Genomic DNA, 23761 nt, shown 5'->3' on the forward strand with positions numbered 1-23761 from the left:
ATAATTTACAATTAATAATTCTTCAGGGCTGTGTCTCTCTTTTATATCTCTGCTGTTATCCAAGTCTTAACCTGGTAGTGACCATGGATATCACAGTCTGTCCTTACTCCAGCATCCATCACCTGGAACTGTACCACAATACTACAAAGTACCCCATGTTCACTGTCCCACATAGCCTTTGAAAAACACAAAAGTACCACAATTTACCTTGCTCTCAGACATTACGTCATTGGGAAACAACCTACTTTAGAAACACATCAACTGTTCAGGTAAAAAACATAAATTACATTACACGCAATCTTTACGGATGAGGCATTCGTATCCTTGCCTTTCAAAATAATTTCTCGACATCTTCACTTACATCTTTTTCTATCGCCTTTGAGTGAACTTATCACAATGTAAGCTTTGTTTTGCCTCTCTGGAAACTACATAAACTCTACCTTTAGTTAGCACACAGACTGTAGTGACATTTATCGACCTGTGTGAATCATTGCATTTGAAATTAGGCACCACTTGAAGGAAAAAACTTCAGAATTACCATGACCACAGCTTTACTGGTGCATGCATGAGCATTACAAGGATAAGATGAAAAACAAAGATGTTTGCAGTAGTGTTTTACTGTCTCTGTGGTATCAGCTGAAAAAAACTGGGTGTTCGATTTGATTACTCATTGCATTTTTCTCCTCTTATTAAAAAAGGTCTATTTAGTAAACAGTTTTTGTTTTTAAAGGTTTTTCTTAGGTTAATTCATGCATCTTGGGTTAAAAAACAATGAAGGAGGGTTCATGTGATACACTGATATTATAAAGCTATTAAATGGATGATGTAGTGACACTGTTCCTGGTTCCAAGGTCAAGTATGACGTCAGATTTTAGACAGCGTGGATGAAAAAGTGGATGTCCTTTACATGTTCAAAATGAAAAAGGGAATGTTTAAAGAGAAAAGAAAAGAGTTGTATAAAATAAATCTATCATTACATATCTGCAAGACTGAACAATTCAGGTGAAGAATTAAAGGTAACCTTGTTTTCTTAAAAGCATTAGCAGAAAATTAAAATGTTCTCATGTCATTCAAGGGCACAGAAAAACTGCCATTTTTACTTTTTCAGACTCTCCTCTAGATCTGTGTAGTGACAATCAAAAAGCAAAACAGTTGTGAATTTATTAAGATTTTATTAAGTTTGTCTGTAAATGATGATTTTACCACAGTCACCTCACTGGTCATTGCTGCAGTAAATCCTAAGGAATGATTCTCATGTCAGTTTAACCAAATAGTAATAGGAAGACATGAAGAAATACATAAATAATATTGATCATATTAACATATGATTATCTCATTATAGATCATATGTAAAGAATGGCACATTGTTTAATAAAATCATTCAATTAACATTTACAAACCAAAGCTATGATTCAGTTCATCATACCAACACTTCAAAAAAAAAAAAAAAAAAAAAAAAAAACTATTCCTTTTTGTTCCTGTTGTATCTAGTGGCAACAGTGGGTTATAAAAATAAATTACAGTGTAAATGTCAATATGATTTTTCACATGAAAAAATGTGTTATTACAAAATTTGTACAGTGCAGAGGTGTGATTCAAAAGTTCAGAAAACCTTTTTAAAGAAACAAAGAAAAAACTATAAAAACAACAAAGAAAAAACCAACAACATAAAAGATTTCAAGCTGGCCTCTGACCAATCCTTAGGATCACCATTCAGGGTCGCCACTGCTTTGATTTTTAAAGGCCAGTTCCCAGAACCTTTAGATCACACTCCACATGTTATACATAAAAATGTTGCCACAACTCTCAATGACATATGATACAAAATATTAAAAATATAAATTTGGACACTCGATAAGGAAGGTTTCTGAAAAGAAAAAAAAGTTGAAAATACAGCAGAAAAATTTATTTTATAATCAATATTACCATATTGAGTTTTCCTTGGTTCTAACAGGTTTATAATACATAGCGCAGTTATCGTAATGCTGCATTTAAGGCCTACATGAAAAACCCATATACAATATTTACAGTATCAGTACTTTGTAGAGGTCACAAACACGTCTGTATTGGGACAGCCAGATGGCTCAGATAAACACAGTGTTCAGGGTTTCAATTGATTGGATGCTTATTGCTTGACAAACTCCCTTCTGTCATTGTTTTTTAGTTACAGTTTACACCATCTGTATAATTCATACTGGCCTTAAAGTAACTAAGGTGTTAGATCTGTAAGGGTTTGTCAAGTAACTGTCAGTATTATTTTACTCAAAAAACTTCTACAGCCTGAGGCCTTGACCACAACATGTAATAATACAATGTAAGAGACAAAAACACTTGGTGTACAAAAACCTTTCATTTCTACTCTCTTCTTAATAAGTGCTCATTACAAAAGGATGAGTGTTTGCAAAATGGTGTTGCTTAAAACCATAACAGGCAATAGTCCCAAAAAGACTTTGATTTAAACATGAGGCACATTTGTGCAGGTGTAAATACCCTGTGCTGTCTTTTATTTAAAAGAAGAAGGATTTTCATAATAAATACACCATTATTTTTCTCCATGATTGTAAATGCAACATTTTAATGTGACAGAATTAATCAGGCATCAACTTCTCTCCCTTCTCCAACTATGGCATCAGAAACAGTCTACCGTATGCTAAAGGTACGTAAATTTTTTCACCACATGACAAATTCCCCAGCGATTCATCACATGAATATCATGTTAAGTATTCCACTAATAGCTCTGATATAAATTGTGATTAACAACAGTGCTAGTATCATAAAGATGTACAAATAGCTGAGGTTTAAAAAAGAGCTTTGTAATCAGACACAGTGAAAGCAGATAGCTCAATATACTCAGATGAAGGTAAACCTGAAAAAAATATTCTTCTAATGAACTTTGGATGAGGAGCAATTTAAAATGTCAAATAATATGCTCAGTGCAAATGGCCGCGAGAGAAATTTCAGAACTAGTCCTTGCTGTAGAGATGGGTTATCAGAACAAACACGAACAAGACAATCGTCAGAAGCAATAATATAGAAAATGAAATCATGGCCTAAACCATTTTCTTTAAGCACAACTCCACATCCTCTCTGGTTCCATATTCTTATTTCTGACGTTTCTGTGGTTTCCTCTTCTGGTTTTGGACTGTAAATCAGATGATGAAGATGCCATCCCAAACTCAGGGAAACTACACATTTGTGCTCAGACTGTCTTTACGCAGTTTTTTTTACAATCGCCTCTTGTTTGTGTGAATTCATTCAGGTTGTAGTTTTTGGTTGAATTAATCTCACTGGTTTATAAGGCCCGTTAGATGGGGACACAAAATAAATATCAGTGTTTTAAGGGGTTAAATTCCAAACAGACTGGAATGATGCAGCGCTACAGAGGATTGAGCCACTGGATTTAATGTTAGATTTTCCTTATAACTGTGTTAATTGTTAAATGCATCTGAGTTTGCTTCACTTTTCATGTTTATTCTAGAACACTGTGTTATCGAAGGATGATGGCAAGTTAAGCAGTTCAAGAGCCTTTTTCTCTGATTTGGTCAGAGGGAGGTCTTCGGCTGGAGTACATAAGATGGAGAACCTCTAACAAAGAAGAATATTGGTTTTAATAAAAGATGAACGGAAACAATTTTTTGGAAATTTATATTCATACACAAATAGCTCACCTGTCGCAGTGTACCAGGAGTGGTGCTCAGATTGTACAGCATCCAGAAGGGAACCATGAGCGTAGAGGAGAGTGTAAACCACCAGCCTAGAGCATAACCCCACCATGGATACTCTAGTGTGTTGTTGAACTTCAGTGGAGTGTATTTGACCAAGGAGAAAATAAACGTTCCCTGAAAATTACAATGGAAGAGGTAAATATGGAATAAATTACATACTACGTGGGGAATGGAAACCCATCTCATGAGGCTCCTAGTCCACAGTTTTTCTGCTTATGTTAACGCCAGTGGTGGCTCAGAGCTCTATGAGTCAGCAGAGTGTTGGAGACTTTTACACACTATGCACCTCAGCAGTCAGCAACCTTGCTCTGTAACTTCATGTGGTCTGACGCCATCAGTTGCTGTGGTGCTTAACCTAACAATTTTCCAAAAGTAACACTTAGTCATGGAATATCTAGGAAGGAAGAAATTTCATGAATTTCATGACGTGTTGCAAAGGTGGGACCCTATGACATTACCATGCTCAAATTCAGTAAGCTCTTCCCATTCATTCACAAATAATGGGAGACTGCATGGCTAGCTGCACACCCAAAACTGTTGGCTAGTAAATGCTAAAATGATACTTCCCCATCAAGGATTTTTGTCTTGGTTCATTACTAAAAATAACCAAATAATGTGATTTTACTTTGATGAATTATAAATGCTGGAACACATACTGACATTTTTTACTTTCAGATGGAGAGTTTTTTTCACCAGCTCACAGAATTAATCCTAACTTAAGTAATGAAGTCAGTCAGAGTTAATAACATATTGCACTAACAGCTACCATTTAAGTCAGCAAAACTGATGATCACCTACTAGATAAGAGAGTTTGTCTCGATTAATAATGTCTGTCTGACATTACTGACATGTGCTGTGCAAGAATGGGCGGGAAGGGCTGCAGAGCATTACTAACTTTTGCTGCAACTCACCGTGCAAATTACTGGAGTGACATATTTCAAACAGTACTTTATTAGGGGTAAAGGCTTGTATCCAATCATGTCCTCTAAGTTGTCATAAAATCGGTCTGCACCTGTGAAAAGATGGAAACACAGAGTTGAGGAAAAATTTGTTTCATTATGAAGACACTTTGATATTTTTGTAATTCATGAACTTACCATATACCCATCCAACACCTACAGACTGCAGTACGGCAATGAGAAGTAAAGTCATTCCACTGCAGGCATAGTAGTCAAACACCTGGAAGATGTATAGTCCACCCTGTGTGTGGAGCAGTTTCATTAGCTTTCGAGCTTTAGCATATAAAATAAATGCAGTTATTGTGACAAACATGTGACTTTTAAATTTGTTCTTACCTCTGTAACCATCACAAGGCCGATGAGGAAACTGACAACACTGACAGCAAGCAGCAAGAGTTTACGTCGGTGGCCGACATGGAAGAAGGCTGGATTCATGTCGGAAATGGCTGTTGTGAGAGCTTCCAAACCCACAAACTGAAACACAAACCTCTAAGTTATATACTTACCATTAAAAATGCATAATTTTTGCTCAAGATTAAACTGTTTTAATCTGCATCTCAATAGAGATCCTGCGCCAGGCCTGAGCCAGATAACAATCATATTTAGTGGAACGTAAGTAAGTTTAAAATTGTTTTCAAAAAAATTTAAATTTCCATTTCAATTTATTTCAGTTGTCCCTCCCCCTTAACCCCCAAAACAAAACAAAACAGAGCTTACCTCACTGTCCAGCCCCAGCAAGATGATCATAACGAAAAAAAATACTGCCCAGATCTGAGGAAAAGGCATCATGGCGACGGCTCGAGGATAGGCAATGAATGCCAAGCCAGGACCTGCAGAGAATAAGAGAATACAGTGGAAACGGAAGCCCAACCTGCTACTAACCAGTTATACCTAACAGAGGTCGGTGAGAGTATACACGCATATATTGATTGTAAGGTGTAAAGTGTAGCTGGCATTTATCCTCTTCTAAAAACAGATGAGAAACGCCATCCACTGCACATACAAAGACAAGCTTGTAACATTCTCCCATACGAACATGTAAATAATATTACATCCATAAATGCTGTCAGGTCTAAATTGTTCATTGTAAAGCTCCTTGTATCTTTTCACACTTTCTTTTATAAACTCACCTGACTCTGCCACTTTGGATATATCTGTGTTCTGCTCATATGCCATGAATCCAAGTGCAGAGAATATGGCAAAGCCAGCAACAAAGCTGGTCCCACTGTTCAGAAGGCACAAATACACACAATCCCTAAAATAAAAAGAGAACAAATTACATCAAATTATTTTGTATTAAAGTCAGTAAGGGTTTATAATAATAATAATAATAATAATGATAATGGATTGCATTTATATAGCGATTTTCGAGACCCTCAAAGCGCTTTCCATTTTTCTTTTTTATTCACTCTCACATTCACACACTGGTGGAGGCAGCTACAGCTGTAGCCACAGCTGCCCTGGGGCAGACTGACAGAAGCGAGGCTGCCATATCGCGCCATCGGCCCTGTCATGGTCCTGAGTCTGACAACTCATTGTTTTGTGTTTCTTTATATTATTCTATGTTCTTGTTTATTCTGTTATGTCTTTTGTTTAGGTTTGTTATGTGTTAGGGTTTTGTTTCATGCATGTCTGTGTTCCCTCTGTCTATCCATGGTGTCACTGTGTCTGCTCGTGAGTCTGTCTGTTAAGTTCAGTGTCTTGTCTGGTCCTCTGTGTCTGTTAGTTTCCTGTTTTATTCTGAAGGTCCTTGTCTCATGTGAGTGTGTTCAAATTACGTTTCCCCTGTCTCGTCATCTGTCCAGGTGTGTTCCCCTCCTGTCTCCCATCCCTTGATTACTGCTGTGTGTATTTAAGCCCTGTGTCTTCTCCCACATGTTGCCGGTTCGTCTGTGTTAATTCCCTGTGTTTCCTCCAGCACTCCAGTTAGCGCTTCAGGTTTGTTTTGTTAGTTTTTTCCAGTTTAGGTTTTGTTTAGTTTCCTCCGCTCCTCTGCCATTTCTGTTTGTATCTCCACCTTCTCAATAAAAACTCCCCTGTATCTCAGCTGCCTGCATCTTAGGTCCTCATTAAATTCCACACGGCTCATCCTGCAAGCCTTGATAGGCCCCTCTGGCCAACACCAGTAGGCGATAGGTGAAGTGACTTGCCCAAGGACACAACGACCAAGACAGACAGAGCAGGGGATCGAACTGGCAACCTTCTGGTTACAAGATGAGCTTCCCAATCCCCTGAACCACAGTTTGCATGTTTATTGCCTAACTGTGACACACAACCTGTTTTTTTCCATATCAGTAGCTCATGGCATGACACATGACTCAAGGGAGATATTTTTGGATAATGGTAAATAGAAGAAGAAAGTTATTAGTGTTAGTGAAAAGCATTAAAGAAACCTGCTTTTTCCAGTTTTGTCATAATGATTTTATATGTTTTATGTTACATTCTTCTTCTTTCATTAAAACTGTGATATTTTGTGATATTCTTACATTAAAAAACAAAAAAACATTTTACTTACTTGTAGCAGTCATTGTTGTACTTATTATAGCTGCCAAGTGCAATTAGACACCCAATGCAAATAGCATAGGAATAAAATATTTGTGTGCCAGCATCCATCCACACCTGCAAAAGAACAAAAGGTCATTCCCCCACCCCTACATTCAATTACATGAGAATTTTTTTTTTATTGTGTGTGTGTGTGTGTGTGTGTTGGACTGCACATAGTGCATCTGTACAGAACATTTGCTAATGTTTTACCCTATGTGACATCAGCAAAGCAATCATCTGCAAATGCACTGAAAGTTTTAACACAGTCTAACACAGATAAGTAACCCATCACTGTTTGTAAGAAGTTTGATGATGCAACATGGTTATGCAGGAGTTAAAGAGTAAAACCACATTTTATTTAGATTGGGAAGTCATGAATGGTGTTTGTACCTGGGGATCAGCGAGACGGGATGGATCTGGGTACAGGTAAAACTTGATCCCATCTATGGCCCCAGGCAACGTGAGTCCACGAACAAGCAACACCACCAGCATCACATATGGAAATGTGGCAGTAAAATAAACTACCTGCAGAGGAGGAATGATGTGGCCAAGTTATGAACATTCACTGCCGATATTATGTAATCACACTCCCTCTGTGCTTCAGAACATACACCGAACACTGCTTAACCTCACATTGAAGCTTTAGTTTCACACAGTGTATCTCAAACTAAACACATGCTGCTGATTTTTTCTTTATTCTTGCCACCCAGGGAAAACTGCAGTTCACTACTCCTTAAGTCTAACGCACAATTTAAATTTTCAAGAAAGCAAATTGCAGCTTTAGATTAAAGAAAATCTTTCTGACAGCTTCTTTTGCCTTTTTAATGCTGGCACAACACTGTTTGCAGCTAAATGCTGTCTGCACATTACCTTGTTCAAAATACTAAATCTTGCAGGATTTGCAGCTCTCAGCAAGTAACGTCATGTTCACCACTTATTTAGTTGGCATGCTAACAGTTAATCAACAAATACAGAGTACATCTGCAGATGAAGAGGATCAAAAGAAGATCAGAAAACTGATTACAGTTCAACTTCATATCATGAAACTCACTGCTATCTGGCATAGATACTACTATCAAATCAGGCCTAAGTGCAACACTCCCATTTATTTTTAAATGGGGTAATCAAATTTAATTAGTAAGTATGTTTCAATGATTACATACCTTATATAACTATTTTAGCATAAAATCCAGCATATAGCCGTGTAAATCTTTCTGCTTTAGTGGTACAAAGAGTGCAACAAGTTGAAAGAGGAAGTTTTTACTGATATCACAGGTCCACAACTTTGTATTCTGCTTTTGTATTTATTAAAAATAAACACCGTCATTGTTGCATAAAATACAATCTCTTATCTGCCCTGCCCTGGTGTGCGTATGTAGCTCATGTCCACCCTCAATAAATATATAAACAGTGACAATCAATGAATGGGAAGGAAAGGGGACAAAGGATAAAGCCAGGGAAGCAAAGATGATTACTAAGAAACATGTTTGTGGCATGTTCTTCATGATATTTCAGAAAGATACTTCATCTCCATCTATTTTAACCTGGCCTGCTACTGGTTGTACCTTTAATTTAAGTGCAGTGGGAACAAAAGTTTGGGCTTAGCTTGATATCTTTGAATCATAAAGGACTGTAATAATGTTGGCTCATATTTATGGTTAGCCTTAAACTGTGTACAATCACATCCTGTCTCTAATAGGTAATTAAACTATAAAGATAGAGGCATGTTTGGTGTGTAACATATTACTGTGTTTTTAGGCACTAGCAGATTCTGTTATTTGTTACACTGTGTAGCAGAAGGAAAAAAAGTATTAAGCCCATGTCTTACCTTCCCAGTAGACTTGACACCTTTCCACACACAAAAGTAACAGATGATCCAGGACAACAAAAGGCACAAAGCCAACTCCCATCGAATATTGCCCAACTCATTGATGCTTCCAGTTATATTCAAAACTCTTCGCCTGCAGTTGACAGTTAGTGATGGTCATAACTCACAAATGCCGATTCACTTGTTCAAATAATGCCTTAAAAGTTTTTGGATTTTGGAAAAGTTACTCACTCCCAAAACTCTCTCACTGGTGAAGTTGCATTTTCATGTACAGTCATGTTGAAATAATCAGCCTTTCTGTCAAATTCCACACAGGTTTCTGAGAAATGTCAACAAGTGAATTAAAGCACAAACAAAGAAAGGTCATATAACACATCTTGTCAAAGCCTTGGTCTGTGTTAACAAAGATCTTCAGTTACATTTTGGTATTTTTTTTCTTTTTTATTCTTACATATAAGCTGTGCTAGTGTTCTACTGATTTTTACTACATAAGCTTTTCTATTCACATAACAAATTGGTTCTTCATTTGTAGTTTGCTATATTAAATAAAACATGTGTGACTACAGAAGGTGTTTTCTACTTTATGTTTGCTGAAGGAGGGGGTGGAGGGATTATTTCAGTGTCTCCACCAATTACATAAAAAAAACAATAAATAATAAAAAGACAGTGATCTAAGTTTGTGTGACTGCATTAGATTGATTGTTAGATTGATTGTTGTTTGCTGGCTTTAGTATTCTGTCCCCCTGAGAGGGAAACTCACTTGCGTGAAGTGCTGAATAAAGCCACAAGGTGGTGCCTCTTTCATTTTACTGGGTTGAAAGAGAAGGTTGAGAGTTTTACTCAGGCACCAAGTGGTGCTGCAAGCATTCCCACTAAATTAATGGCAATGACCAGTAGTTGACTTGACTATGGCCAACTGGAAAGTGCTGTGGTGAGTAAAGACTTTGTTGGTGTTGCCATAAAATTGTTATCAGTTTGCTGGTGTACACCAAGTAAGGCTTTTCTGTGGTTCTCATAACTAGATTTTAAGTAAGCATACACCTATTTTTTATTTATTTATTAAGAATATTTATATGTGGCATCCCATGACAGTACCATTCATAGGATGCCACATTCAGTGAGCTCTTTGGAACCACCCATTCTTTCACAAATGTTGTAAGGGCAGGCGGCATGGCTAGGTGTAGCCCAATACTTTTGTCCATATAGTGCATGTAGCGGCCAGCTACATGGTAAAAAGATACTTCCGAATAAAACGTTTTTTCCTGAGGAGGTTTGGATCTCTGCAGTTACTGAGTCAGCAGAGTGTTGGTGACTTTTACACCCTAAAAGCCTCCATACCTGATGGCCCTGCTCTGTAACTTTACTTGGATGAGCTGCTCTGTTTCCCAAACATTTCCACTTTCCAATAATTCCACTTATAGTTGTCTGTGGAATACCTACATGAGAAGAAGCGGCACTTGGTACACTGGTGTTATGTTATGACACTCAGTGAGCTCTTTAGAATGTGCCATTCTTTCAAAAATTATTTGCAAAGACAGACTGCATAATTAGGTGCTTGATTTTATACACCTGTGGCAATGGGACTGAAAACTGAAGTGTGGCCTGCAATTTTTTTTTATCCATATACTGTATAAAGCAACGTAAAATTGTCAGTGCTAAAATACACTTCAATTTTTCAACTGCTATTATTAATAAATATCAGCATGAGTGAAGAATACTGAGTGCTAGTCCTTCATAAGATAAAATGTTTCCAGCCTTTGCTCTATAGACACAAAAAAACCCTCAGTGTCAACATTGTGCCAGAATCGAATAAAACCCTCAAACAGCCAATTTTATGACATTAAAAGCAACCTAACACGTAAAAAATGGAAACCAGCTAGTATCATGATGAGTCCCCCAAAGCTTGTTAAAATGCAGTGAGTCATAATTGCTCTCATGATGTTTAGCTACTTCTTTGTTTTTGCATTTCTAATCACATAGTGGGACTTACCAGTGTTCCAGCTGTTTTTGCAGCTTGCCCAGGGAAGCTCAGAATTGAAAGAGGAGAAGAGATATAGGAATGCCCAGGCTAATATGATAATGTAATAAATGCTGGAGTATAAAACAACCACTTCACTGCAAAAACCAAGGCCTGAAAAACAACAAAAAGGGAACAAATTAAACACTTAAAAGGAGGCAAAATCACATACATATAGAATAATTAAAGAAACGCACTGTGTCCAGTATGTTAATATAAATACTTGTTAACAACCCAACGCACTTTGAAAAATAAATACATATTTAAATGATGGCATATATTTAAATTACACAAACGAGGTTTTGTGCCAAAGTAAATGTAGTGCAGTGAACAATTGTAGAGGGGAAACACAGACAACAAGTAAGAAAGGAGCTAATAGTATACAAGTCCCCTGGCTGGCAATCAAAGAAGAGGTAATGTGAAAGATGAAACCCCTGATGCAGATCTGCGAGTTTCTTAAAAAACCTTTTGTCTTTCCAATAATCAGAAAAGGAGCTTTGTTAAACTTTAAAGTTTAAGTTTGTTACACAACTGTTGCATAAGTGTCAGACTCAAAACTCAGGTTTCCTGGAATACAGCATCTGATCGTTTACAGTATAATGTTCTAGGGGGAAAATAGTTTTGTAAGAAAATGAGGAATTATAATAAAAATTCATAATTTCTCATCAAATGCTACAACAGCAGGAAAATGTGAGTAAAATGTGCAGTTTGTGATTAAAACATGCATTTAAAAACATACTAATATTTTCCACAGGTTTTCTATTTATAATTAGATTCAGCTTCATTAATTAATTAAAGACCTTGTCATAGCTTGTTAGCATACAGTATGATCTTAACTTGTGTTTTCTTCTTTATTGGTAGTCTGATAAATGAAAACTTCCAAAAAAATTTTAAGAGAGAGATTTTTACCTTCAAAAAGGGGGCAAATTTTCTTCCAGCAGGTAATCCCTCCCTGCTTCGTGTACTGGCCAAGAGACGTCTCCAGCAGAAACAAGGGTATGCCGCAGGCGAAGAGGAAGACTATATACGGGATGAAGAACACCCCTGGACAAAATCCAAAGTTGCACCACATAAGTTGTTTGTATTGATCGATTCAACTGTTTTATTAATCCAGGGTTATCACACTGACACAGGTCAATCCCGGGGGAGATCAACACTGGCTTACTTTGCATCTAATCTCTAAATAAGATAGACATTGTTTTAGTTCATTTTAAAAAGACCTTTCTTTTAAAACTTAATTTGTGTTTTGTTACTTTCTGAAATATTTTTCTTCCAAATGTAATTATTTTTGGAAATCCAAAAATACTCCAGGCTTTGTCTCGCTGTGTGGAGTTTGCATGTTCTGTTTGTGCCTGGGTGCCAGAGGGAAAACTTTGCCCTCTGGGTAATCTGGCTTCCACCAACAGTCCAAAGACATGCTTGTTAGGTTAATTGGTGATTAGTGTGAATGTGAGCATGAATGGTTGTCTCTTTGTGTTAGCCCTGTGATAATCTGGCAGCATGTGCGGGATGCATTCTGCCTCTCTCTCAGTGACAGCTGGGATAGACTCCAGACTCCCTACAACCCTGAATTGGATAAAAAGTTAAGAAACTGGATGGATTCACTTGATTATCTTTTCCTAACTATGATGTAAATTCCTTTAAAACGATCTTTCTCTGCCACTCTACACAAATGTCAAACTGACAGGATTTTTAAACAAATGCAGCTAAGATAGAATTAAAAATGAAAAACAGATTAAAGTAACTGTGTCGATTATGTTCCTTTGAGTTCTTTTAAATTGATATATTTTGAACTAAAATATAAAATTTGGCTTAGTTATACAGAAATAAACAAAAGGGAAGCTGACACAGAAATGCAGTTCCTCCAAATTTATTTTTAAAAGGCCCAAAGGAAACATTAACAGCCTAATATAAACAGTGGTTCTGGGCTCTGTAGTTAAGTTCATGTAATCAGCTAATTAACATTAACATTAAAAAATATGTATAATTATGGGGATGGCTGCTGAACTATCACTTAGTTATGCTGCTATAGAATCAGGATGCTGGGCGAGTGAGCAAGTTTATCTTCTCTCTTCTATAGTTTGTGTTTTGTTCTGCCTCGTTAAGCCCTTTTTTCTTTTCTCTTTACCATCACCCCAAACCGCCTGAGGCCAATGGATGCCCCTCCCCGAGTTTGGTTCTGCCGCTTTCTTCCTGTTAAAATGGAGTTCCTTCCCACTGCCACCTAATGCTTACTTCACAGGGTGGTCCCCTGTGGAGTTTTCTCTCTAACATTGTAAGGTCTTCACCTTAAAAGTTCCCTGAGGTGAATGTTTTGTGATTTGTTGCAACATAAATAAAACTGAATTGAAAAAAGCTGAATTCAACTGAAAGTTGTACTGAAAGAGATTCTGAGAATGTGTTTAATTTAACCCTTTTAACCATTAAGTATAAATACATACAGTTCAGTACAATGCATCTTGCTGATAAAGTCTATCACCCATTGTTAGAGATAGCTTATAACTTATGGGGTCTTTAAGGAAGCTCCAGACTTCAAAACAGCTTTCTGCAAACCAGTGATCCCAAGTTCATTATTTGGAGATGGTAAAACTGGAAAAGAGGAGCTAAATAGGTAGACAGCCACAGCACAAAATAGTGTCTGTGTGTTCACTATTTTGATACTCACCTCCTCCATTTTTGTAGCATAGGTAAGGAAACCGCCACACATTTCCCAGTCCTATTATCTGCCCAGCAACAGCCAAGAGGAACTCAATTTTGCTAGACCACTGTCCTCTCGTATGGGTGCTGGGTTCAGGTTCGGCTGTGCCCTTATCCAGCTTGAAGTTGTCATCTGGATCATGGGGCTTTTCCATTATCCTTTAACAAGAAGGGAAGAAAGCCCATTTAGGTACATTTGATCACATTTTTGACCAAAACAGATGATTTGGAAGGCGCAAAATTTGATATTCCAGAGACCATCTGGTTATCTGCACAAATCAGTGCCAAGTAAGCCACACAATAACAAAATCACCAATCACTTCAGGAATAGTGATGTGAGTTAATTACAGGACATTAGCGTTCATTATCAGCACAATGCCAGCAGTCTTGCTGCATTAGGTCAGAAAAGGGTCGGTGCAGCTTGGTATGAGAATAAATCTTTTCATCAATGTTGCTTTTGTGTGGCTGGCTAGGATTTGATGTGGGAGTGAAGCAGACAGACTAGAAAATATGTGTGCTACGACAGTAGTAAGAAGGTTCAAATGCTGAGATGCTAAAAAACAGCTTTTCTAAAGTATTTTATGGATCATTTAATGAGCCAACCAAGAGAAAAAAAACTAACACTAGATGCTGGAGTATGGCAATTACAGTATGTGTTGCTTTTATGTGGCAGGTAAACACTAGAATAGCAAAAGAAAAGCTTTATAGTCTTTAAAGCTTGTGTACAGGAAAGCTTGTCTAATCACTATGGATACTAAAACCTAATCTTCCTGGCTAATGCCAACATTGTTATTTTTGAGTAAACAAATGTGTGATAAATGGATATGTCCATAATTATTATGAAATGTAAATAAAATCATTTTTTTTCATATTGTGCTCACAGTCATGTATATTCTGATAAAAACTGTTGAATATTTTGCAGTCAGTTCTCTTAGATATGTCACAATATGGAAAATTCTAGATGACCTGAAATCAAGTTGAACTTCTTGCAGTGTAAGTGTTGGTTGTTCGTTATGGGTGTGGATGCAGTAGCTAGACAATTGTATATGAATGACACCTAGCTCTGACGTAATCTGAATTTACAGAATTGTAGTAACAGGCTTTTTAACTCGAAGGCTGTAAGGCTGAAACAGAACACATGTGCCTTTCTGATGCTGTGCAGATTTTAGCATTGTGAGGACTGTGTGGCTGGTTTCACAGCTTTAGTTTGTTCTTTGTTGTCCAGATTAGTCGATGAATTCAACTCGAAGCATTTTCTGAACACTTTGGTTTCTTTTTACTCAGAGAAGCCATGTGATCCTAAACGGATCCGTATTTTGGTGTTGGGCTCTGAACTAAGGCATATATCAATGGGGGGAAAACTGCTCAGCTATCATATTATAATTTTGCAAAATGTCTGATAAGTAAAAGCACAGAACTTTTCCTTTTCGATAAATTTCTAGTTTGGACCAGACTGAATGACCCTGAACGATGTCTTATTTATGCCATGGATAACCCAGCCCAGACTTCCCATGACATACTGAGAACTATCAAACTCTTTTCTTTTACTTCATATAATCCATATGCTGCTACTGCATTAATGCTCCTTATATTTCTCATCTCTTTTCTCTCACTCCAATAGGTTGTGGCAGATTGCAGCCAATCATAGGTCTGGTTCAATTAACATTAATAAAAGATTATATAGCATTGACTATAAAATGATAACACGGTGTAAATTAATGGTTCGCATAACCTCTTTCTGTCTTCTTTTGCCTTCTCTGCAACATTTCTGTCTCCTTTGCGTGAGAAGAGACTGAGATAAAAGGAAGATAATACTAACCACGCCAACTTTAACTCCCTAACAAGTGTTAGTCTGTCTTATGATAATAGTTTTACTTAGTGATGGGATTAAACATTCAGTGGGACTAATTTATCAGTTAGTTTTGTTCCCTTAATTCTCTGTTCAGTTAGTGACGTCACTGCAAACTGCTGAAAACTAATGTTCTAACTTTATGTGGTCTTTGTTGGCAACGCCTTCTGACTGTTAGCTCAGCTGAGTCATAGTTCAGCAACGTTACCAAAGTGAAGTCATCGTGTGTGCTGTGATTATATTTTTATAGACCTGGACTTTAAAAACAACCTGGGTGGAAGTTACTCAGGGGGCTGACACTATTGCTTAAGAAGATTCAGGGCCAGTTTATCCACAGCATGTGTACAAATGCTTTCATCAACTATAAGGTGCAAATAAACATATCTTTATGTCTTTGAGAATAGTAAAATGCATGTTTTTGAAAGAACTTTATTTACTGTAAAAAAAAAAATCAAAGATAATAGAAAGTTTATAGTTTATAGAAAGGCTACAGTGTAGTCAGGCATAATATAATATTCACCTGATTCACTACTATACAGGGTGGGCCATTTATATGGATACACTGTAATAAAATGGGAATAGTTGTTGATATTAAAGTCCTGTTTGTGGCACATTATTATATGTGAGGGGGCAAACTCCTCAAGATGGGTGGTGACCATGGTGGCCATTTAGGCCATTGTTTTTCTTGTGACATTACCATTAAGTTTGGTGTGTCACATGGCCCTCTTCCTATTGGAAAAAACAAAAGTTGTATCCAAGATGGTCGATTCACGAGCTTAAATATAGAGTGCACTGGTAGAATTTTAAGGTGTAATTTTATCTAAGGATAAATTAAGAATGATATTGCTCAGTTAAGTTGCAGTTTACATCAAGCACCTGCCAAAGTCATTCTCACAGAATAACACACAATTTTTTGCCTCCATCATCACGACAGGGGGTGTTAAATCCAATCAGATTGGATTCAGTCTATTCTGATTTAATTGAACAAATTTTGTAAAGAATTTCCCATGAACTGTTTAGGAATTACAATTATTTTTAGACAGAGCCCCCCAGTTCAACAGACTCAAAATTAACTGGGCAAACTAACAAAATTATAAATATAGGGACTGTTTTAAATACTTGGATGAAAATCCTTTGGAGCCAGTGCTTGGATTAAGATTAGAACCAATGAACTTCACTGAATGTTGTGTTTCTGCCAAGGTGTTTACTGCAGCTGCTTTCAGTTTCTTGTGGGTCTTCCTGTCTTCACCAACTGAAAGGCATGCCAGAACATGAGCTGCATCATTTTTAAACCGATAACATGGCCTGGCCTTTTATGTACACTTAAAGTTAAACTTCATTTCATACGTCCAAAGTCTAATCTGGTCATCTTGCTCAAGTGTTATCAGTACCTTATTTTAAACTCTGAATTTACATTCACTGAAAGCGTCACTTGATTGTAGACCTTGAGTATGATAGATTTATCTCCTCAGTGTTATTGACTTAGCTACATGTTGCAAAGCTGTTTTTTCCTAACAATGGAAAGAATGTTCCAGGTTGTTCCATAAATGAAATTTTCCCTCTGACAGGTTTATTTTAATTTCCCAGCCTAATGATGGTCTTCTTTAGTTGCACTGATATCACTTTGTACCTCACATTGAGAGTACAATGAAACAAAACTAAATGGAAGCCGACATTTGGCCATTTAAAAATAAATGTTACAAAATTGTAAAATTGTAATGTTACAAAATTGTAATCAGTTCATTAGTAAGTCCAAGAAGAATGGGACAGGTGTGAGGTCATAATTATATTGACCTTTGACCATTAAAATCTAATCAGTCCTTCCATGCATCCAAGTAAGCTTTATCTGTGTTTCAAGAGGTAACAAATGTGACAGAATGAGATATGCATATATGCACCACCTACATCGAGGGCACACGGATTAGAAAAGCATGGCTGAGTGGTTGCAAAGAAAGGGAGAGTAGTGTTGACGGAAGAGGAATGGGCATTATAGTGGGGATACAGGACAGCTACAAGTACCTGGGTATCCCACAGGCCAACAGCGACTTTGGTGAAGATCCATGAGTGTCAACCACGGATTTGAGGTGTGTCAGAACCATTCAGTATGAAACATAGGAGTCTGTGAATACATTAGGAAGATGTATCTCAGGCCCTCTAAGATGAGCTGCTTCAAGCAGTGGAGGAGAAGGAAGTATCATGGAAGACCAAGCTGCTGCATGGCATGTAGCATCCACAGATAGAAGAAGTGGCAGATAACAAAGAATCTTAATATTTGCTAGAAAAGGCTGCCTTAAAAGGACAGCACAGAACAGAAAGGAGTCTGCCACAACTAACAAGATCCAAGTTGGAGACTGAGCAAAAATGCCCCAGAGACCGTCCAGTGCACAGTAGCAGAATTTAAGATGCAAGGATACAGTGAGAAAAAACAACCAAGTGGCTGAGAAAGTCTACAGGAACATCTGTGCCACATATGGATTAGAAGTCCCCAGTTTCTAAATAAATAACAGGGCTCAGACCCAGTGGGTCTTTGAGTTTCTGACAGACAAGCAGCTGTTGACAAACCAACCATATGCAGAATGATTGTTGACAAGAAACAGAACACCGCAGGTGTGATAGATGCAGCAATCCCAGATGACAGCAACATCAGAAAGAAGGAGAAAAATAAGTCAGTACCGGAGGCTGAAGAAACAACTAAAGTACATGGAACCACTTTGGTAACATCCAAAATGGTCCCAGTGGTAACAGGAGGGTTAGCAGCTGGAAAGGTGGCTGCAACAGATTCCAGACACACAAAAAGAACATAGTCCTAGGAACAGCTAGGGTACTTCACAGACCTCCCAGAGGATCTGAACTTCAAGACAGATACCAACTGCATATATACACATACATACTGTCACTATACACATTGTACACTGACAACAGCAGTTTTGATTTTAGAAAAAAGAAAAACTTATCATACCCTATATCACTACCTGCTGCAAACATTATCTAGAAGAAAAAACAATTTCATTATCTTTTACAGTTTTGTCCAAGTAACCCTTTCAGCGCTTATTATTATGCAAGCTGTTCCAATATTTGCGCAATAGTGGTGGGTGTATTTAGTAGCTTTTTGTAGCCATGATCACAGAGCAGCTGAGATGTTACGCTAAAGGGGAAATAACTAAACCTCGCTGCAGCGTAACCGGTAACCTTTGGCCTACATTATACAGCAACAAGCTCTAAGGCTTAACTGCAGCTATAAACACTAATTTGTTTACTGTAGGGGAAAGTACAACAGCAGAAGAGTCCACTCACACTCAAAACAAAGAAGAAGCATAAAGAAAAACTTCACATAACGTAAAGGAATACCTAGGGGAAAAAAAACTGTCTCACGTCTGCAGTAATTCTTTATGTTTCCATTCCGGGTTTACTCATCAGGAGCTTTCTGAGTCAAATACTAATAGTCCAGATCTTCCAGTCTCAACAAGACAAGTGCAATTCCCAGAAGTGACCGCAAGTGAGTCCATGAGTGGAGAAGTGACAGTGTGAGCGGTGACAATGACAGACAACCAAAAGGAACCACAGGGGCAGAGAAAGGAGGGGCGGGTTGTTTCTGAATGACGAGGCGGAGGCTGTTCCTTAAACCACATGGCCTCTCAGTAAAGGCAACTGGAGGCGGCTGGTTGGTTTGCATGTTAGCCATGCTAAGCTGCATAGGTGCCTCTGTTTGGATCATACGTCGTCGTCAGTGAATGCACCAGCGCTCTGGTCGTGAAAGCGAGTTTGTTTCTCGGTGCCTCAGCGACACCATGAGGTCGATAGCATGAACAACAGGTGAAGCAAATCGCAAGATTTAAACCTTCCCTAAAGCTGGGCAGACACTGCGATTTTTTCAGTCGCGCGATTCAGCTCCTGCTCAAACTGTACGATTGACTCGCAGGGGTTAGAAGTTCATAGGTCACGATGCAGGGTCTCACACTATACGGCCCGATGCTCTGATGCGACCTGAGTGCTCACACTGTGCGTCCATAAAATGAAGGTTATAACAGAAATTCTGTCGCTCGCTCTCCCTCTCTGTCTTTCACTCACACAGACACACCACCACCATCAACTTTGCTAAATTGCTAATGAAAAACATTGATCAGGCAGCTGTGATTGAGCAGCAATGTAAATCCAACTATTTTCAGGTTGTTGTGGTCGTGATAATTTTGTGAGGCCACATCGAAAAGGCTCGGATGAGCTTTCCAAAGTTCTACAAGTTGTGCCTCCATCGCTTGTGTCCAGATCACACGCTGCACTGCCGTGCTGCGCCGTCTTTTTCGCTGACATTTGTGTTTGCGCGTGCGCAGTGTGACAAACTGCGGTGACACCCTCACGACCAAGCGATTGATGATCGGGAGCTCGTCGTGAGGTGTTAATCGCGTCTCGTTACCCCACGTATACTACACGATGCACGACGCACGATGAAGGCCAAAATCGGGCTGATCGCCAAAACGGTCGCACGACTCAAAAATCGGCTCAAAATGGGCCAAAAAAATCGCACAGTGTAAGCCCAGCATAATGCAGGGAGTATAAAGAAAGACAGGTTAGTTTTGATTGAGCGGCAGAAGAAAGTCAAACTTCACTCATAAGAAACGGAATTGTAATCATACAGGGTTTAATCATTAATTAAGTTTTCCTAAGAGGCCACGTGAAAAAACTAACTGTTGTGAAGGGCCCCACTAGAAAGCTGAACTCACTTTTGCTCACCGTTAGATTATTGGTGCGGCCCTTCACAACAGTCACAGTTTCTCATTTGTGTCTCTGTGAAAGTTTACTTCCCACCCCAGATTTAATCACTATCAGTATCAGCTCCCAGCTCATTTTAGAGACATGCCAGGTTTTCTTATTGAGATGGGAGTTTTGTTCAAAATTCAGCCAAGTTTCAAGAATTGATTTTGCTTTTTGAAAATCTTTAGATATAGTTTTTATTTGGTTCAGTTTTCTTTTAGTTATAATAATTATTCTTATACCGGGGTGTGAGTCGAGGAAGTGCTTGGAATGATGAACCCGTTTCACTAAACTATAAACTGTTGATAAATAAAGGAAAATACTATGGAGGACCACAAGAGCCACGTGCATCGAAATAAAGAATTCTGTGCTTAAATAATGAATTGTAGAATAAATTCTGCATTTGTAAATTCATGAAATACAAGGTGTTGAGTCACTCATCAAACCATTTAAGTATGCCCACTACTGAAGTGACCTTGGATACGGTGCAATGTTATTTTGGAAGTCTAAAGCCAATAATTAAGAACAGCTTTTTAAACATTTTTTCTTTTAGCAGTGACCTCAAGTACATGTGAAAAAATTCAGTAAAACAGAAACCAGAGCTATCACATCCCGTTTAATCCGCGTTTAATGATTAGGAAACATGAAGTCAGTATCTGCTATTGTGTAGTATACACTCCTCTAGTCATTTTCTCCCGCTGCCCTTGTTTCTTGTTTTTTCTCAGGACACTTTCCACTAACCGGCCCTTTAGCTCCACAGCTGTCAGCTGTTCAGACTGCTGTGAAGTCAGGGCACAGCAACAGTCCCGAAACACACGATGTCTTTTGTCTTATTGACCTTTCTTTGATAATGAAAGGAGTGTTCATATTTATCTGCAGTGAATTAGTCACTGATTGTTTAGCTTATGTGTTAGGTGAGCACTTATATGCATAGTAGAGATGGTCCGATCCGATATCACGTATCGGTATCGGTCCGATACTGACGTAAATTACTGAATCGGATATCTGTTGATAAGCTGTTGTTAGAATTTATTTAATATTACTTTCTACACCAGGATCCTTTTCTACGTAGCTGACGGCTGGTAACTGTGCAGGGGCGGGTCTAGCAAGGTTTGGCCAGGGGGCCCGATAGGGCATTAACAGTGAAAAGGGGGGCACAAAGACATACTTTTCTTTCTTATTCTCATTTAAAATGTCTAGCTTTTTAATAAATAATTATCTGAATCTTACACCCAAAGTTTTAATCTTATGTAAAATATATAGAAGTCCATTACTCTGTATATAGTAACTGTTAAGTCTAATATACCCTAGTAAGCTATAGTACTTTTTCCTTTGGGAAGGTACGATCTGTGAAGTCTGCAATTCTGTTGAAGAAAGATGTTGAATCTATTTAATTATTCTTGAAAAATAATTTATTTTGTGCATTTTTTCCCCACATTGCAAATTTCCCACGTGTGGGACTAATAAAGGTTATCTTATCTTATCTTATCTTATTATGTCGATTAAGAATCATGAGGTGGAGGGTGGGGGGTGGTTCCCTATTTATTTTTTTTTGCTGGGAGTTTGCAACCCTATTAGTTAGGTTGCTTAATATTTCTGCTACGTACTCTTTAAAATACCAGAATAGGGAGGATGGAGTAGGTTTAAGTTTATTAGATCAGTATTGCTGAACTATGAAATATTTTGGGTGCAGTGTATTTTTTACATTCAGGTATAACAGAATAGCTTTAGTGTTGTTGTTTATTTAAACTTGAGCATTAACTTATACAAAATGCAGCAATATATTAAAAAAAAAAACAGTTTTATTGATTAAAAAATACACTATATCGGATTCATATCGGTATCGGCAGATATCCAAAGTTATGATATCGGTATCGGTATTGGACATAAAAAAGTGGTATCGTGCCATCTCTAATACATAGTCCTGAAAAACTGGCCACATTTAAACTGTTAATTTAGTGCCTTTAGAACACATTTGGAGAGGTTTGAGTGAAAGCTATCTGAAGTAAAAACCCCAACAGTGACTGTTCTGAAACACAATACAAAAATTTTGTTTACCTGCGATCAACAGAATAAAAAAACATCAAACCTGTTGTTGTACATTAAGAAATAGTACCATATATGAACATCTAACTCCCAATAAATCAAATCACTCAAATCAAATTCTCAGCTTTTCATTACTATTTAAGTCCAGATCGAACAAAATTAATCTGAACTCAAGAATGTGAGTTTTCCTGAATGTGAGTTCTAACTGAAGCAGAACAACAATCATTTAACAGCTTTACATTTGTTAAGCAGTTATACTTTTATTCAAAATGTTTTAAAAAATTACATTCACTAGTTAAAATGATTTGCATAGTTTTGTGTTGACCACATCACGGGTTAAAGTTGGTTCAAGATGGTTAAAGCAGGTTAAAGTTATTCAGTTTTAGAAACATCAGAGCGGCAAGAGTTTCTAGGAAGTTTCTGGATCTTATACTCACAGTTTGTTGTCTTCTGAGGTCACTTGTGGAAGTCCCGCTTTTTCAGTTTGAAACACCTTGTCTCTTCAGACAGAACTAACGTTTTTCTGTGTGCCCCTGGCAGAAGAGCCTTTAATAACCACCCTAGATTTATTTTGGACAAATCATTGTTGGGGTTGTTAATGAATCATCATTGGCGACGTGTTTCAAAGTGAGGGCTACTTGAGTTCAAAGAAACACAGCTGTCTCCTGATTTAACAGGACCAGTCTCACTTTGATCAAGCTCTTGCACATAGGTATTTAATTTCACTTCATGTTTATCATGTTCACTACATGTTATTTGTATTTAACACACAAACACCTTTTGACCAAAATACAGCATGCAGGAGGCAGTAGGTTTCTGGAAAAAATCTTGATAGAGTAGCTAAAAGAAAATAATAGTGCACGATTCTCTTTAAAAGAAAATAATTTTTTTTTTATTTTTGTTTTTTATAGTACTAAGGATAATGAATCCTTTATTCTTCAAATTTAAAAAATAGCTATATCATACATAGACCCAAGCTTGTTGTTGGACAGGTCATTTCTCATTAGAATTAAATGATTAAATTAAAAAGACAGTTTAGAAAAAACTAAAAATAGGCCTTAAGCTAAATCCTTTGCATACCCACTAATTTTAAGCTTTTCTTGGTATAAGTTAGCATTAATGCTGTGTTAAAAATTATATTTCACTATAGCACAAAAAACTTTACAGAGATAAAAATAAAAATGTACACTGAGTACAAAAAGATTTATACATCTGTGATCTGTTTAAAAATACGTACTGAAATTTTCTGACACGTGCTTCACCACACTACAATGATGGAAGACCATAGACTGCGACCTCTCTGTGACCTTCAACTGTCCTCACGTTGTGTGAGTGATGACTGTCTTT

The 23761-nt window shown here is 37.5% G+C and overlaps 1 protein-coding gene across 3 annotated transcripts; it reads right to left on the reverse strand.

Annotated features, from left to right (window-relative positions):
- Positions 1-48: 48 nt before the first annotated feature.
- On the reverse strand, positions 49-22959 carry LOC102304270 (sodium- and chloride-dependent GABA transporter 2). Of its 3 annotated transcripts, none has more exons than XM_005927517.3 (15): positions 22852-22959; positions 13739-13929; positions 11983-12117; positions 11047-11187; positions 9288-9375; positions 9057-9189; positions 7619-7753; positions 7200-7303; positions 5815-5939; positions 5402-5514; positions 5021-5158; positions 4823-4925; positions 4637-4737; positions 3669-3839; positions 49-3585 (listed from the first exon to the last, which is right to left on the reverse strand). In XM_005927517.3, exons 2-15 carry the CDS (start codon positions 13923-13925, stop codon positions 3475-3477), a joined length of 1785 nt encoding a protein of 594 aa, XP_005927579.1. In that variant the 5' UTR covers positions 13926-13929; positions 22852-22959; the 3' UTR covers positions 49-3474. The 3 variants fall into 3 exon arrangements, with proteins under 3 accessions (XP_005927579.1, XP_005927580.1, XP_005927578.1); XM_005927518.3 differs by lacking the exon at positions 22852-22959 and adding an exon at positions 18968-19309; XM_005927516.3 differs by lacking the exon at positions 22852-22959 and adding an exon at positions 18992-19308.
- Between the last annotated feature and the right edge of the window lie 802 nt (positions 22960-23761).

Source organism: Haplochromis burtoni, unplaced genomic scaffold (genome assembly GCF_018398535.1).
Source record: "Haplochromis burtoni strain Fernald_Lab_line unplaced genomic scaffold, NCSU_Asbu1 Contig_100, whole genome shotgun sequence".
Taxonomy (NCBI): domain Eukaryota; kingdom Metazoa; phylum Chordata; class Actinopteri; order Cichliformes; family Cichlidae; genus Haplochromis; species Haplochromis burtoni.